The sequence below is a fragment of the Prinia subflava genome, assembly GCF_021018805.1.
Source record: "Prinia subflava isolate CZ2003 ecotype Zambia chromosome W unlocalized genomic scaffold, Cam_Psub_1.2 scaffold_33_NEW, whole genome shotgun sequence".
NCBI lineage: Eukaryota > Metazoa > Chordata > Aves > Passeriformes > Cisticolidae > Prinia > Prinia subflava.
This window is the reverse complement of record NW_026960610.1, coordinates 2,586,755-2,604,375: the sequence shown is the minus strand read 5'-3', so window position 1 is coordinate 2,604,375 and position 17,621 is coordinate 2,586,755. Positions and strand designations below refer to the sequence as shown.

Here is a 17,621-nt window from a genome sequence, read left to right as displayed (position 1 = left end):
ACCCCACCCTTTGGGGTTCTTTGGGAACTCTGCTCAATTTGGGTTTAGCCTCAGTGGTTCAGCCCCAGAAATTCCACTGCTCATTTCCAGCATGGACTGAGCCTGTGCTCAGGGGGACACTGTGTCCTGCCCCTCCCCATGCTGGAGCTCCCAAAAAAGAACCAGCTACCTAAGGAGGGGCAGAGAGCCTTCCTGGGGCATCCCAGTCCTGCCTTGTATTGGAGCTGCTGCTGCTGGTGGGAAGAAACCACAGCTCATGCCAGAGGGGACAGGAAGGCAGCTCTGAAACTGGAAAATATTCCTTTATTCAGAAGAATTAAGGAATAAGCTGCAGATCCTGCTTCCAGCTGCAGGTGCCCAGCCTCGCTGGATTCTCAGTGTTGAGGGTGAGCAGAATGTGGCCGGTGGCTAGGAGAGATAAGCCCTGCATCTGCTGCCTGTGGAAAAGGGCTAATTAAGTGATACTGGTGCTGATAAGGAGCCCTCCTGTTATCAGCAGCAGATGGCAGGTGTTCCCAGTGTTTGTGTTTGCAGTGGAACATGCTGCGTGAAAATTGACATTACCGTGAAGTTGTTGTTCAGCCTGCGAGGCTTTTGGCCCAGGGGATGCTGGAGCTGAGTGCAGGAGCTCTGCTGGTGCTTTGCAGAGGTGTCCGTGGCCATTCCCGGCCACGGGAAGCACTGGATGTGGCCTGGGGCTGTCCCCACGGGGGCCCTGACCCCGATGGCTCTTTGTGCCAGCCCTCCCAGCTCCAGGTGTTTACATTCCTTCTGCTTAATATTTCTGCACTCTTCTCTGGCATCATCCACTCGGAATTTTTCTCCTCCCACTTCACACCTTGGCGGAGCCTTCTGGTCCCGCAGCAGATGCATTGTGAGGCTTCTCCTTCAGCACCTGCATATGCTCCATTAAAATTGTTTCTTTGAGCAGCTCCGAGTTGTGATGTGACAAAAAAATACCCTCCCAACTTTTTTGGCCTGGGCTCAGCAGCCGCTGGCCCCGAGCTGAAGAGCTGCAGGTGCGGGGTCCCTGTGTCACCTACCCGGTTGGTGCCAGCGATTTCCCTGTCCTCGTGCCAGTGCCTCCGACATGCCCTGGCACCCAAAGATAGAAATTGAGCTTTGTTTCCCCTGCACAGCAAGAAGATGGTGGGAGGTGCCAACTGGGAGCGCAGAAAGTGGTCTCGAGCCGCTGCCTAGTGATGGGAAGCATGGGCAGGCTGGCCCCCACCTGGCACTGGCACAGGGTGCTGCCAGGGGAGAGGTCACCCCAGGGGAAACTGAGGCAGATCCTGCCTCTCCTCAGGGCAATGCCTCCAAGGAGCTCTGCTGGTTCCTGCTAGGACACTGGGGAAACTGGGGATATTTTCTCCATTATCCCAGCAGGAGCAGTGGGGAAGGCTCTGCTCCAGACACCCTGCACAGAGCCAGCAGAATTCCTGCCTGGATTAATAGCCCCACACAGAGATTTTTATGGAACAGCTCTAGACACAGCTGCCAGCCATAAAATACCTCAGGCTGTTCTTTTATTCCTGTTGGAAAAGGAGTAAAGGTTGTATTTGCTTACAATCCCCACAAGTGTGGGAATTGAACAGCAGCAGCGTCCTGCAGACCCTGACACCTTCAGGAGCTGAGCTTGCAGGAAGCACATCCACAGGGATGCAGCTCTTTGGGGTTTACATTCCCAAAGCATTCCCAGGCTTCCACATGCCAGCCTCCCCTTGGCAGCACAGCAGATGCTGTCCGCGCTCCCACTGGCCTGCAAGTCGCTGAGCAATTTGAGGGTGATGGATGACATACTCCGATGATTTCCAAGCATGCCACAGGAAGGAGACCCCCATCCTTCCAGCCGATGGGAATTGCTCCTGAGCGTGGTCTCGGCTTGATCCCTCTAGAGTCCAGGGCTTGTCTCCCTTCCTGAGCCCTCCCAGGGATGTGCAGCTGTCCTGTCCCTTCCCAGCTGGAAATCCCCAGTTTGGATCATATTCCCTCCATACTAAAAGCATTTCCAAACATTCACTCCTGACACAAGGAACAGTGAAGCTCTCAGGCTGCCATTCCGTACACCCCAGGGTCTGTTCCCATCCCTCAACATGGGCTGTGCTGAAGCAGCCACAAGTGACTCCAGTGGGGAAACGTCCCCTGCTGCAGTTCTGAGGGGCCGGGACACTGGCAGGAGGCTGCTGTGACACTTGCCAACTGGCCAGGCTCCTCCTTGGCTCTGGAAGCCGTCGTGCCCCTCACCGTTCCCCAGTCTCACACCCCATTTTCCCGCTGTGTGGCATGAAAAATGCGGCTGCCGCTGGTCTCCCCCGGCAGGTACTGCTGTCGAACATGTTGCCTTCGCAACATGACACAGAGCCTAAAACTCACCGAGAGACTAATTACTGCTGGAAAATTGCAGCCCCAGCCCAACTGCTGGAGCTGGACCTGACAGCCAGGGTCTGGCCTGGCTGCTGTGGGCAGCTCTCCTGGGAGGGACTGCCACCCTGTCCCTGCTCTGCCTGTGATCCCCATGTCCCAGAGGGGTGAGCCCTCAGCAGCACTGGCCAGCAGCGCCTCAAACCCTCCAAATTCCAACCTGGCAGCCCTGCTCTCTGCTTCCCAGCCGCCCCAGGAATGGTATTCATTCCTATAGAAAAGTGGGGTTCAATTCATGCCTGTAGTGGTGTGTTAATGAGTTCATTATATTTTATAAGTTTTTCTAAGTTCTTTGTAAGATGGTTTGTTCCTTTTACTCCCCGTTTTGCCTTCCTGATAGTTGCCCCTGGAAATCCCCCAGTAACTGTTAGGTGTCAATCCTTTCCCCTCTCCTCCCTGGAGCCTGCCTGTCATCTCAGAGCCCTGCCTCAGAGCTAGAAAGTTCTGTGAGGGGCTTCGAGTGATCGGCTAGGTTCGGGGAAAATTCCCTCCCCTCCCTTATGTGTGGTCCTCGTTTGTATCAGTCACCTTCCTACCCTCTTCTGTATTGAACCCAATTGGTTGTACCCTCCTCACCACCCTCTGTACCGCCCCCTGATAAAAGGGGGTCCCAAAAAGCCAAAAGCGGCTCGATCTGAGCAAGTTCTTGGCAGGTGGGGAGGCTCTTCCCGACCCCTCAATAAACCCCCTTGGATTTACTCGGCCGGCTCCTCCCTTCATTTTCCGCCACTGTCTGCCCCTTGCCACCTGTGCCTCAATGTCTCATCGGAACCAAGACCCACTGGATTGGCTTGGCTTGCGCTGCTCGCCAGACGTACCTGCTGCTTGCCGCGGTGCCTGAGCTAGCCTGGGCAGGGCGGGACCGCGTTCTGAAAGGCACCAGCGACACATGCCTCAATAGCTACACATAATTCTCTGCCTGGAAGATTTTATCTGAAAGGAAATCTGGAGGGATAATTGATCTGGGAGCTGAGGTGGGGCTGAGGAATTGGCTCACATTTACCTGGGGGTGTGTAAGAAATGCAGTCTAGAGCATTTATATCTGGAGATTTCAAATTTCCCTGGAATCAGGAAACAGTGCCTCCTGAATTCCTCTAAAAAGCCATTTCTCCCAGGAGGGTTAACCTGGGAGAGGAGAGCACACTGTTTTCCGTTAGCAAGTGGAGTCATTCCATACTCTGAGCAGAACTGACCAGGTAAAACATCTTTACTCCCCTTGGAGCTGCTTGGAAGTGTAAAAGCTTTAAATTCTGGTGGTCAGAAATTGAGGAATTTCACCAAATGCCGACATTTTTTCCCCTTTTTTCTATTGACATTAAAATGTAATAAACAGAGAAACCACCTCAAATTTCCTTTTCCTTTTCCTTCTTTTCCTTTTCCTTTTCCTTTTCCTTTTCCTTTTCCTTTTCCTTTTCCTTTTCCTTTTCCTTTTCCTTTTCCTTCTCCTTTTCCTTCTCCTTTTCCTTCTCCTTTTCCTTTTCCTTTTCCTTTTCCTTTTCCTTTTCCTTTTCCTTTTCCTTTTCCTTTTCCTTTTCCTTTTCCTTGTCTGATAAATAAATCCTCCTTTAATTCCCTTAAGGGTCTAAGCTAGCTCAGTCCTTCTCAGGCCTTGGAGGAATATATCAAGAGACAGGAAAAAGGATTCAAAAGAGGCTCTCACCCTTAGCTGCAGTGATGTTTATTTCCAGATGGTGTCCAGGGGAAGAGAGAACGTCCCCAGGGGGACAGGGTCTTTTCTCAGGACTTCTGAGGGAGGGGCAAGCTGGCACACAGCCAATGGGGTCAGAAAGGGAAGGAAGGGTCAGACTACATGACACGAGCTCCAGGGGTCCCTGAGGGGGGAGAAACCATTCCCACAGGGAAATGTAACACTCGTCGAGCTAATCTTGATATTAATAAAAATAATAAAAATAAATAATTAAAAACTACCAAGGATTTGAGCCCTGGGATAGAGACTTTGGGGCATTTTATCCATCCCTGGCACTCTGACACCTTTCCTGGCTCCAGGAGCAGCTCCAGGACTTCCTAGGGCTCTTTCCACCATCAGGGAAGCACAGAAGGAATTGGGAGTGGAAAGCCGGGCTGGACCACAGGGATTATTGGTAAGAGTGGGGTTAGTTCTGCATCTTTGGTGATTTAAATGGCCTTTTTTCAGGAAAAAAGGCCTTTAGGTGTGTGATCCATAATCCCACCATTCTCCCATGCTCGTGCTTCCCTCAGTTCCTGCATCCCAATGCAGGACTTGGAACTCACAGAGGTATAAACCACCAGAAATGAAGAGCAACATTGGAACAGTGAGAAAAATCAGTGAGTGTTTCCTGATGGCTAATTTAACCGGGGAAAGGCATTTCCCAGGGAATGGTGTGTCTGGATATTTCCTGGATATTTCAGTTTAAAAGCATCCACATGGAAGTGAAGTGTTTTGTCCATTAAATGTGATTTTACATAGGGGGAAATGAAATCCTGAAATTAAGGGGAAAGGAAATGTTTCCCTTTTGCTTGGGAATCCTTACAAAATCCTCTCACTGCAAATTTTAGGGGAGTATTAAATGCTCTGGGAGTTCTGTGAGTGCTGTCAACCCTCCAAGGGCCAGCTGCAGCTTCCCAGTGCCCAGTGCAGGGATGTGACATTTGAAACCCTTGGTCACTGGGGCTGCCTTGGCTTCCTTTCATCCCCAATATTCATCCCTCATTTCTTTGTGGAGGGAATTCCAGTGGAGCCACTCGTGCACAGGCTCACCTTTTCCCAAATACGTTCCCTAAATACACACACACACAGAGCTCCCAGTAACAGCCTTAAGGTAATCGTGTCCTAATTAATCAATGGTCAAGGATTATTAAAGGGGAATAACAGAGCTCTGATTCCCATCTGCATTCCCATCTGAGCTGCCCATATGTGCAGGAGGCACCTGGAGAATTTCGGGATTAATTCCCTGAGGTATGCAAGCAGACACCAAAGGAAGGGCTCATTTTCATTAAATCACAACTCAGGTTCCAGATATGGGTAAAGAAACCAGGAACCCCCAGATTTCTCTGGGAAACGTGCCCCAGGTCCCTGTGCCCAGGCTTTTCTGGATTTCTCAGTTTCAGGGTGACCCAGGTGTTTTCCCAGTTTTCCTGCAGGGAACAGCAGGGCACAGATGGGCTACAGCCAGGTAAAACTGGGAGCGCCCCAGGACTCCGCAGGGTGACACGTGTGTCCTGTGTCTTCCTCTTGGGGTGACACACGTGTCCCCCATCCCGGGGATGACACCAAGCGTGTCCCGCCGCTCTTTGTGGCTCCGCTGGTCCTGTAGCACCATCTCGTGGGGAGCTGGGTTCAGCCCAAGCAACAGCACGGGGAAAAAATTAATTAATAACTGTTAATAAAATAAAAAATTAAGATTAAAAATTTTAATTTTTTCATTTAATTTTTATTTAATTTATTCCATTTTTAGGTTTTTAATGATTCTATTTTTAAAAATTAAATTTAATATTTATTTTTAATTTTAATAACTTTATTTCTATTTTTGTTTCATTTTTTATTATTTCACTTTAATTTAGTTTTTAATTTTTAATTTTTAGGGTTTTTTATTTCTATTTTTTTCTTAATTAAATTTTAAAATGTATTTAAAAATTTTTAGGTTTATTTTAAATTTTTTTTAATTTAACTTTTAAATTTTAAGTTTTTTCTTTTAAAATTTTTCTTTTTATTTTTTTTTCAGAATTATATATTTATATTTTTCTGTAAGGGGGGGAGTCGGGGTTTTTTCCTGCCCCGATCCGTGCCGTGTCCTGTGCCGTGCCCCGGTTCCCCATCAGGTGGCGCTGCAGGACCGCGGATGCGGCACACGCGGGTCAGCCCGTGGCCTAAAATTAAAACAAAACAAAATTAAAGTAAAAAAAAATTTAAAATAAAAATAAAATTTTAACAATTGAAATAAATATATTTAAATTTTAAAATTAAAAAAAATAAAATTCCATACAATAAAAAATATAAAAAATAAAATATAAAAAGTAAAATCAAAACCCCATAAATTTAAAAATTAAATAAAAAATAAAATATATGCATGGAAAAATTAAATAAAATATTTTAAAACCTTAAACATAATAAATAAATTAAAATAACATTTTAAACTTTAAAAATAAAATACAAAAATTAAAAATTAAATGCAATAAAAATAAAATAAAAAATTTAAAATATTTTTTAAATTGAGAAAATGAAAAACTACATTAAAAATTAAAATTATATAATAAAAAATAAACTCCATACAAAAAACCCCACCTCAACAAAAATCAAAAAAGTAATTAAAAAACAAACAAAAAACCCAAACAAGACCCCTAAACAAACAAAAAAAAGCTCAAAAAAATTTTAAGAAAAACCCAACCTACCAAAAAAAACAAACCCCCAAAAAATCAAAGAACACCAAAAAGCCCCCAACCAAAAAAATCCACCCCAACAAAAAAACCCCAAAAAACTACACAACGCTCCCCAAAAAAGCACAAATAAAAAACAAAAAAATACAAACCCCCCCAAAACAAACAAATAAATAAAATCACAGCAACTTAAAAGAAAGCAGAACAGCAGCAGGAAAAGCCTGGGGAGGCTCTGTACGAAAAGTCTTTATTTCTCTGGAGAATTCCAGTCCCACCCCTCAGCACAGAGTGCAGAATGAGCAGCGGATGCAGCTCTCACCTCCTGCCACGGCCCAACAGCTCCGGAGTGGCCTAGGTGATGCAGAGGGGGAAAACAAACCCGGGCCCCCCACAAAATCAGGGCTTCCAGACAATTCCCAGCTTTGCTCAGAAACAAATTCTGTTTTAGCAGGAGACTCACTTGGGACGAACATCCAAATGTGCCAAGGTAGGAAAGAACCATCCCACTGTGTCCAAGGCACAGCAATTAGGCCAGGATTTAAGTTTTAATGGGATTTGTGGAATTAAAAATGCAGTAAATTAACTTTACAAAGAGATGAATTATGGCAATTAAACAGTTAGCAAGTTTTCCTGGGAATTTACAGAATTCTGTCGATATGCTGCTGAACAATGCCTGATTTACAAACATTAATTTGGTACATTTCCTTGGAAATGTGCCCTAAGTAGCAGAAAAAATCCAATTAGGATGGAAAATTGGAAAAAAGAAATATTCCCTTACTAAAATCAGAGAGAGGAAAAACATCAAAAAGGAAGGAATAACATCTAAATCCCAGCTTGCCTGGAAAACAAGCTCAGGAATTTCTAACACTGAAAACTTTTGGAACAGTCAGGAATTTGGTGGAAGTTCATGGAATGATGATTTAAAATCTGCTTCCTCTGCTCTGATTTTAATGGGAAGTGTGAACTAAACATGCCAGGTTACACCTACCCAAGAATTATCTGTATTTTGTGGGAGTAACAATGCAAAGAAACTCCAATCTTACTTGTATTTGACATCTGAAACTCTCAGAAGAGTTGGGAAGTTTCAATGGAACAAAAGAGACACAATTCCTGAAATAACAAAATTCAACTTGGCAGAAGTCCGGAACTTTATTTACAACTCCATGGAGGAGGAGGAGGAGGAGACCAGGAACACACTCCAGCTGAAAGCAATGATTTATTGGAAAAGGCAGGAAATCAAACAGTCTCTGGTTATGGTCAAGCAATTATGCAGGAATCAGAGAAAAGTGGGAACCCTGGATTGGGATAAGGCCTTCCAGTGGCTTCACTTCCTAGTGGCTCTCTCCTTTTTTGCCAACTACCTGGAAGAGGAAAAAAAACAGGAATAAAATGTCAAACCTGGGCAGGATGTCCTTGGTTCAGGCAGATTAAAGTCCAACTCCCAGGGAGCGAGTCCAGGCTGTGCATTGGGGAGCTCCAGGAATCTGGGACTGCCCATGGGATTAAAGGGCTAGAAAAGCACACTCAGCTGCCCAGGTTTAGTGCTGGGACACAGCAAGGCCTCAGCTCAGGGGCAGCGGTTAGAGCTGGGACTACAGGAGAACAGCCCAAACCCAGGTTAAACATCCAGCATTACACCCAGCATGCTCCAGGAGAAACTCAGGTGAGAGAACACCCCTGGATGCTCCCTGGATGCTCCATGTTCCTTGCCTTTGGCAGCTTTGCCAGGGCCTCCCTCAGAATACTGACCTCACCATGAAGCTCCTACAAAATAGGAGAATCTATGGAAATCATCCAGAAATCCATAGATTTCCAGTTATTAAAAAAACCAAAACAACCCAACCCCTCCCAGCCCTGAACCTCATGGACCCACTGGAAGCATTTTTCTGCTCCTTCCCCATGTTCATTCCCTGTCAGGCTGCAGGAGGGAGGAATTCTCACTGGACAGCTGAGTTCTCCATCCCACAATAATTAGGAGCTGCTAGGAAAAGCATTTCTAAAGCCCATCGCCAGAGTTAAATTTGGCATTCCTGTGAATTTGTTTATTCCGGGCATGATTCCAAACTGAGTTCACACAGATTAGGCAAAGAAGTGAGGGAAAAAAGGAAAACCAGAGTTAGAGGATTAAGGGTTAGATGTTAGCAAGTATGGAATATCAACAGAAATATTCTATACCAGTCGGAGGCAGAGAGGGACAAGTGGCCCATGTGTCTTATCTGGAAAACCCAGCACATGGAGATGCAGATTTCATCATCTCAGCTCACCCCTGCCCATCCCGTCCCCCCTTCCCACAGGAAACTCTTTATTACCCCCCCAGGCTGATCCCTGTTCCTCCCTTCCCATGAGGACATTAAAAAAAGCCTTGGTAGAGCTCCCCAGGATCCAATCCAGGCTGGATTGATACAGGACTGCTTACAATGACCTTACAATGGCAAGTTCAGGATGAAAATGGGACAAAACTTGGGAAAGAAGAGCGCTGAAGGCAGGATCTGGAGCAGGGAGAGGAGGGGAAAGCTGAGCTGATGACGCAGGAGGTGAAATGCTCGATATTTGGGAAGGGTGGGAGCTGAGCAGAGGGAGGGAGGAGAGCGAGGCCACACCAATGCCATTATTACTTTTAGATTTCTTCTGCCTGTTTAGTTCTTTAGGAATGGGGAGTTAGGCTGGAAAACAAACAAAAGGAGTGCTACAAGAACCAAAGTGGCAGCAAAATGTGTCCAAACTGTGCTGCAAACCAGCAAGTCTGAGGAGACACAGGGATTTATTCCAGAGGGAACACAAGGATCCCTCATACAGCCAGTATTTCTCCCAGGCTCTTCCCACTGCTCTCTGAGGACACAAGCAGCAGGTTTTTCCCTGGTGTTCCCCTTTCCATCAATACAAAGACTTCTGTCCTCCTCAAACTCCATGTTCAGGAAGGAAAATAGGAATATTATCATTACACAGACTGTCCAGTAGGGTGTGACTGAGGCAGGATCACTAGCTCCCAATCCACTGCTGCTTCTGGATTTCTGAGCAGTTCCTTCCCAGCACCATTCCCTGGGTGCCATGTCCATCGACACCTTCTCCATGCAGCTTAAAAAGCCACAGAAACCCAAAGAAAGATCAAAATCAATTCACATGCTTCTAGTCTGGGGAGAATGAGGGAGGTCTAAAATCTGTATTTATTTTACAACAGTAGAGCAAATTTTTAATGACCTTGAGTGGTAGTGAAATGCAGCAAAAGCTGATAAACTCCTTTATTAACTAATTAGCAGCAGAGAAATTAAGTTTTAAATGTAGTTAAGATTAAGTTTTGCTGCTAAAAATTAAGGAGGTGCCATGTTGGTGTTAATGCTTTTAACCTTCTGACATTAGAGGGTATTTGTACCATAAATAACATTATTGAAGCAGCTTGTTTTAAAATAAGACTTTCTACAATAAAGTTGGTCAAAAAGGAGAGTCTCAAGATACAAATCTCACAGCTATTAAAACAAATGTTGTCTTTGGTGAGTATAACTTGCCAGCCCCTCATGTTTTCAGTTCTTACCATTTATTGTTACCAAGTTGATGATTAAAACCTTGTAGAAAGCTCAAAAAAAAATCCAGGATAAAGCTCTGCATTTTCCCAAGTACCCTGAGTGTGGAATTGTGTTAGCCCCGAGTGTTTGGAGCAGGCTGCAGCTGCTCCCAGGGAGGTTAGCAAGGGACTCACTCGTTTGAAGTCGTTCATATTGGTGGCCTGCACTGGAGTACCAATAAATGTGAAATATGTGATTCGTGTTGTCTCTTCGTCACCATGATTGGACTGGACAAACAACTGAAGAGGGAAAAAAGCCAAGAAAAGGACTTGAATTTCATCCCTGCATTAACACCTAATGCATCAGCTGCTCAGGACGTGTATTGACCAAATGAAAGCTTTTTCCCATTATAAAGGTCTCTGTCCTCTTCATTTCAATAATTAGAGAACACAGTTGTTTTCCTGGCAGTTTGTTAAAGCCCCCCCAGCTGGGATTTTCCCAGCTTCCACTTCTCACATTCAGACAGCAAACCCAGGACCTAAGTAGTCAGTTTCACTGGGATATGGCTAGGAATTGAATTAATATCAATTTATTGATGTTTACTGAGGCCCCTGAAACACCTCCTGGGCAGGTCTCTCCCAGAACTGTGGTTGTCTGTTGGAACCCTGGGCACTGAGAATTTCAGACTTTCTGTGCTGACAGGCACTGACCCCCAAGAAAACACTGCATTTGACCTGAGGTCTTGGAGAAGGCTTCCAAAATTCAGTGATAGAACTGGGATTATGTGTGTGTAGTTTGAATAGAAGTGTGCAATATCACATGGTGGAAAACTTGGAGTTTAAGGTTTTAGACTATAGTAATATATGTAAAGCAAGATGGAGGTTTTAGGGTGTAGGCTAAGTCCTTCTTTTTCACCTTCTTCATGGGTCTGGGTGGTGTAATTGGATAGGAAAGTGCATTGCGGGCCACAGGTGGTTGGTTATTGGGTTAAAAGTAAAAATAATTTAGGTGTCATTTCATGATTGGATAGTTTGTCCTTAAAATGCCTTGTAAAGAAAGAGATAGAGGCCATTTTTTACTTTGTTAGCTTGAACTCACAGCTTGTGAGACTGTAACATAGATAAGAATAAACATCTGAGTCCAAACATGAAACACTGTCTTCTCAAGCATTTAATCCCAACTCTGACAGAAAAGAAGATAAAAAGCAACAGTTGTCTGTGCAATTCCCAGTGTTCCCTCAGGGAAAAGGGACTTACAGTGACACTGTTGACGTTCTGGAATTTGACGTAGCGGAGCTGGATGATCCCATCTTCCTTAATGTCATCCGGGCCCAGCTCCAGGGCCTGGGTGGGTTCGCTGCGTTCTGCTTCCTCAAAGTCCATCGAGCGTGGGAGGTTGATGAAGATCTTGATGTATTTGGGCCCTTGCCCTGGGATAAAAGAGAGGAATGTGATTTCCTGTGTGCATTACATTCCACAGGGAATTACAGAATCCCGTATCATCATGAAATTATATGTCACTGGACAATGTCAGCTGAATTACTATAAAAAGAATAAGGTGAAACATTCAGTGGCTCTCACTTCAGCCTGGAATTACATCCAAGTGTCTTTGCAGGGTATATCAAACTATCAGTAGTTGTATTGTGTATCAAGCTACAATAAATAGTTATATTTGTGTATAAAGCTATAATAAAGACTTCTATTTGTGTACCAAACTACAATAAATACTTCTATTTGTGTATCAAACTATAATCTCTGCCTATCAGTCACTCATAAATAGTTCTATCTGCACCACTCACCATTGTCTGGCCCCTGAAGTTTCATAGAATAAAGCTTGACAGGCTGACTAAAAGCTACCGTGATAAGGAGCTGTGGATGAAAAAAACCACAATTATACACTGGTTTCCTTCATTTGAAACCAACTCAGCACAGGAAACAGGGATAAGGGAGCTCTGGAATAAAATGATGTGGTCACTTCTCCCTATTCCACACATTCTGGCCCTTTCTATCCCAGCAAATCCTCCTCTGCTTGGGAATTCCCAGTGTGGGAAGCGCTGACACTACAAGCTTCATACCCCAGGTGTTCTTACACCCTCCCAGCCTGCCCAGAGCTCCTGCAGGAAAACATCCCCATGAATCCAGGGAATCCCCTGGAATGTGTGGGCTGCACCTGCTCGTCACAGTCAGACTCCAGGTAGGAAAAATCTTTCCTCAAGCAGTTCTCGAAGCCGTGCTCGTCGCTCTCGTTGAGGCACTCGCAGCCAGCCTTGTTGATGAATGGCAGCAGATCCATCTGGAGACAGAGTGCACAGCTGCTCACAGCTGGGACAACTGTGGGGATGGGGGAGTTTCCATGGGACAACCATGGGATGGGGAAGCTGCACACCCCACGGGGATCAGGGATACACACAAACCCTCAGGTGGTACCAACACTGAGCAGGTGGATCAGCCATACTTTCCCAGCTCTCCAAGGCATTTGAAAGAGGGAATTATTGATGAGTTACCAATAAATCAAGTCACCATCAGCAGGAAGTAATTCCTGTGTGCCACTCAGGGCAGGCACATCACCTTTCCCAAGTATTGCTGTGCCATCCTTTTTAGTTTTCATTCTTTTATAGGCACAAAGAAACACAAAGTGCATGCCTTTAGGAGCATCCACCCCAGCAAACATTAGGAAAAGGAAGAATGAGACTTTTTTCACTTTATGAAATGTTTGGGAAGACAGGTTGGGATGGCTGAGAAGGAGAAGGTTTATCATGGGACACAAAATTCATTTTAATGACTAGCGAGATTTTTCATTCCTAATAAACATGTATATGTCAATATTTTAATTTTTTTCTGGAAAAGAAAGCCCAGACAAGTGATTTCCTTGGGCAGCTTTGCCTAAAATCCAATTATTTGACTTCAAGTATATTTGAAAACCAGGGGTTTTTAACACCTGAGCTACATACACAAGCATTCCAATAAACCTCTGGGGAGATACACACATATCCTTTGGGGATGTCTGTGTCTTCGCTGTTCCCGGGATCATTCTCCAGGTGCTGTTTGATTTTGTCTTCCAAGCCCACGGCATCTGCTCCCTGGTACTGGTCAATCCGCACTTTGTTCCGGAAAAACAAGAACGTGGGGGTTGCCGAGATGTTGTTGGTGGCAGCCGTGCCCTGGGAGCAGAAATGAGTCCCCATTCACTGCTTTACGTCAGTGCACCACTGGGAGCTATCTAGTCCCACTAATAAATCCATTCATCGAGTTTTTGCCTTTTCACTTCAGGAATTGCACCAATATTTGGCTGGAAAGGCTCTTTTTCATTCCCACTAGTACTGTGTTCAATATCTGTTATTTTAGCAATACAGGCAGCGGGGGCTGAGAATGAATTAATGTGAATTCATGTGCTTTTACCTGCCCAAAGAAAGGGCAGCACAGCAGGCACTGGAGGAATAGTTCTTCCTAAGAGGGACTTTGTTCTCCCTGTTTGGGAGAATTTGGTGTTTTGGCTCTTTGTGATGCACCAGGCACAGCGAGAGGCACAGACAGCACTCCGAGCGTTTCTTTGCAGCTCCCCGTTCCCCGCTCTTTTCCCATTCCCAGCCCCTTCTCTGGCCAGGAGGATCTGGGAGCACACACCTGGCACTGGTGCACATCCACCTCCAGGAATGTTGCCTGGGGGTATTTGTTGCTCAGGGCGTTGAAGGCGGGCGCGATCCTCAAGCAAGGGCCACACCTGAGGGAAAACACTTCCACTTATTTCCACTTTTATTTTTCAATGCCTGCCCCAAACAGAACCAGAACATTCCTGCTCTTCTCGATACCTTGCTGTAAAAATAATCTCTTTACCTGGCTGCCAGCTGGCGATACAATGAAAGATGACATATTTAGGAATCTGCAATTTATTGTCTTTACTTGCAGCATTTTTACTACAGTCCTGCTCAATAATGTTACAAAAGAGGGCAAAATCGGCAAAAAAATACTATTAACAAAAACCTCCTATCATTAGTCCATGTTATTACCCAGGAAAAAAAAATATTTACACATAACCTAAATATTTAATGGTCAACATGTATCAAAGCTTCAGGGAGCATAAAATTCTTCCCACAATACATCTAATTTACACCTCTAACATTTATTCCCGTATTTATTTGGCCCTGGGAGAACAGAGCTGGTTTTTTATTTTAACTGCATTGCCTTGGCTGAAAATGTGTTTTTACTTATTGTGTCAGCAAAAGGGTAGGAAGTGCTCAGCGGCACCAATTCCTATAAAGGGAGTTTCTCACTGGGAAGGAGAAGTGCAAAGTGAAATTAAAAAGCCCCGACGTAGAAAACTGGCAACCCCCCCCCCCCACTAAGAGGCAGCAGCCAGAGAATAATGAGGTGCCCTATGAAATCCCCAAACCCCCGAGATTATCACTGTTCTCCCTAGTTTCACAGATTAACGGGAATAGTTCAGATGTTGAGATTTCTTTGGTGACAGATTCATCCCGATTTCACCACAGTTGCACCTACCTGCTGAGGAGGGGAAAAGGGATAATCCACTTGTCCTGGGCAAATGGGGTGCGGATCTAGGCAAGTTTTATGGAGGCAAAAGATGTTTTTCCAAGTTGTTAGGTATTTATAGTGTTGTTCGTGCCTTGTTTCCATCAGTTGCCTGCCCTTTAACGGGGCTTTAAACCAGCGCAGCCCCTGCTCCCTCAGAGCGCATGAGGGCTGGCAGGTCCACAGGGCAGCGGGTTCGGCGGGAAAAAAGGGAATTTATTCCAGGAACTGCGAACACGGTGCTGAAAATAACGCAACTGATAAATGCGCTGATGCTGTGACCACACTGACGCGTTACGGAGCAAACCGCGCCGGGGAACCGCGCTCGGCGCGTTCGCAGGAGCCCCGAATAAAACCACGGGAACACCGGAGCCCATCCTGGGAGCCTGAGGCGGGAGCGGCGCGCAGAGCGCCGCAGCCCGCCCTCACTCACCCCCTCATGGTGAACTTCACCACGGCCAGGCGGGAGCCGGCGGCGCTCAGCTCGGGCTGGAATTCAGCGTCGTTAGCGATCACCTTCACGCCCGCCATGGCTGCGGGCCCCGGTGGCGGTGCCGGGTGCGATGTGCAGCGTCACGGCGGGCAGAACGCCCGGCATGCACCGCTGGGACGGGCGCAGGCGTACCCACCCCGCTCCACTCCCATCAGGCCGCCGCCCACCACCTTGCGGCAGGGCAGCGTAGGCCGGAGTGACGCTGCCGGCGGCCATTTTGAGTGGGGGAGGGCGGGAAAGGGGTGAGGGCGCCGGCGGCCACCTTGGGAACGGGCAAGCGCGGGAATTCTGAGGGGAGCGCGTCAGTACTAGTTTCGTCACTGTGAAATACAAAGTTATGTTTCGTGTCAGGGAAATGAAGAAAATCTGTGTAATTGTAGTTGTGGAACATGGCCATGGGACAGTTATAAAGATGAGTTTTAATAAACAACCGAGGAAAGCATGGAAGGAAGTTTTTGAATAAATCTTTTGCTTGCAATTACCTATTATAAATCTCAAGCTATTCTGTAATAAGTGTCTTTATAATTATAACTTTAGAAGCTTGCTTTGTATTAAAGAATTTTTAACTGTAGTTTTAGAATGTAAAAAGGCTTTTAGACAATAGAAGGAAATAAGAAGGGGCCCAGGCCTTGCACAGAAGGTGGGAAAACATCCTGGACATGAAAGAAAGTTTTCAGCTCACTGATTTATGGCTCCTGAAGAGGGAAACTGAAAAATCACTATCGAAGATTGATGGACCTGGAAAATAGAAACTGGATCCCCACATCTGGAAGCTGGACCCCACCATCTGGAAAACATATCCTGGAAATACATCCTAGAATATTGAAATTTAAAATAAATCACAATAGGTATTGAATAATGACGTTAAATATTGGAAATAGAAACTGCTGAGAAAAGCTTATGAATATGTATGAATATAGCCAATAAAATACCAGCAAGTCCAGCAATTGGTGTGCAGTCGGAAGGGAAAACCCCTTCCACTGCACCCAGCGAGCTGTCTTTGCTCACACTTTACCATGCTAATTAATTAATTATTAAATTGTATTGCTGCTTGATATATTGGCTGTGTCAAACATCTCATTTCTAACAATTTGGTGGAGAATACAGGCATCTCCAATCCATTGAGGGAGGCCCCTGATCTCGGGGATGCGCCCCACCTTGCAGGCTCTTGCCTCAGGTGGCCCTGAGTGACCGGGGAATCTTTCAAGGAAAAGGAGATCCTTGAGGTAAATTGTGAGCAAAGGACTTTGAGCTCCCGCATAAGACTGCAATAAAATTCACCTGTAATAACTCGTGCAGAGACCCAGGAGAGAAAAGGAGGCTGTAAGTATCGCTTGGTTAGGTGGGCTAAGAACAGGTACACACGTGTGAAAGTGCGAGTGGTGTGTGTGTGAGACGTGGCCTGGCCACGAAGTGATTGTGGAGTTCTTCTAACCTCGGTTCCGTTTTCCCCACAAAGGGAGCGGCAGGTGAAGGAATGAAGCGAGTAGAGGTAAAAGGGAATTCTTTTATATAAAAAGGTCAAGGGCAGGATGCGGCAATAGTTGGGGAGGATTTCTTCACAGTAAATTAGAGGTGGGAAGCAGTATTGGTTGAAGGGACTTTTTATTAAAGAAATCCTAGACAAGTGAGAAAATAGGAAGGCCTTTCATTACTGAAGTCAGAAAGAGGGTGGTCGAGGCAAGTGAGGGAATGCCCGTTTCTTAGGATGGGTTGATGCCAAGGCAAGGACCCAGGGGTTGGTATAGACCAACAGGAAAATAGAAATGCTAAAGGTACTGGGAAAAGAGGGAGCTTTTTACCACAGGACAGTCCCCTGGGGTTAATGTAAAAATTTTAGGATGAATGTGTGCTGCCTTCTCTGAGGAGTGACGACCTGGCTCAGGAACAGCACGGCGGCCTCCCCCAGGCCACTCGGACCATTGGCTCGCTGACACCAGTGTGGTGGGTTCCAAAATGGCGTTTATTAGCAGGTGGTATGGGGGTTAAATAGCTTAGGTTTAGGATGTAATTTCCATCTGTTTACATCACTAGGTAACTGAGGGGGTTAAACTGCATTGATTATTTGAGGGGGAGGGGCTCTACCTACCCGTAGAGCGTGAAATCTTCCGATCGCATTTCCCTGATCTCCTACATCCATGATTAACTAAAAAGGCTATAAAATATAAATGCTATAAATGCTATATAAAAGTACAAGCAGTATAAAATTGGTACAGCAGTTAAAAGTAGAAGACCCGTATGGTTGACTAAAAAACTATAAAATGCAAAACTGTCAGAATCTACGTAGCAAGTTTTAAAAAGGTGGTATAACATGCAGTTAGT

At 45.7% G+C, this 17,621-nt stretch overlaps 1 protein-coding gene across 4 annotated transcripts; it reads right to left on the bottom strand.

The window, feature by feature from the left end:
• Positions 1–7,901: 7,901 nt before the first annotated feature.
• On the bottom strand, positions 7,902–15,445 carry TXNL1 (thioredoxin like 1). Of its 4 annotated transcripts, none has more exons than XM_063424490.1 (8): positions 15,240–15,439; positions 13,901–13,997; positions 13,228–13,437; positions 12,447–12,569; positions 12,076–12,145; positions 11,534–11,706; positions 10,472–10,576; positions 7,902–8,138 (listed from the first exon to the last, which is right to left on the bottom strand). In XM_063424490.1, exons 1-8 carry the CDS (start codon positions 15,335–15,337, stop codon positions 8,109–8,111), a joined length of 906 nt encoding a protein of 301 aa, XP_063280560.1. In that variant the 5' UTR covers positions 15,338–15,439; the 3' UTR covers positions 7,902–8,108. The 4 variants fall into 4 exon arrangements, with proteins under 4 accessions (XP_063280560.1, XP_063280561.1, XP_063280562.1 ...); XM_063424491.1 differs by having other exon boundaries at positions 13,264–13,437; positions 15,240–15,434; XM_063424492.1 differs by lacking the exon at positions 10,472–10,576 and having other exon boundaries at positions 15,240–15,445.
• Positions 15,446–17,621: the final 2,176 nt, after the last annotated feature.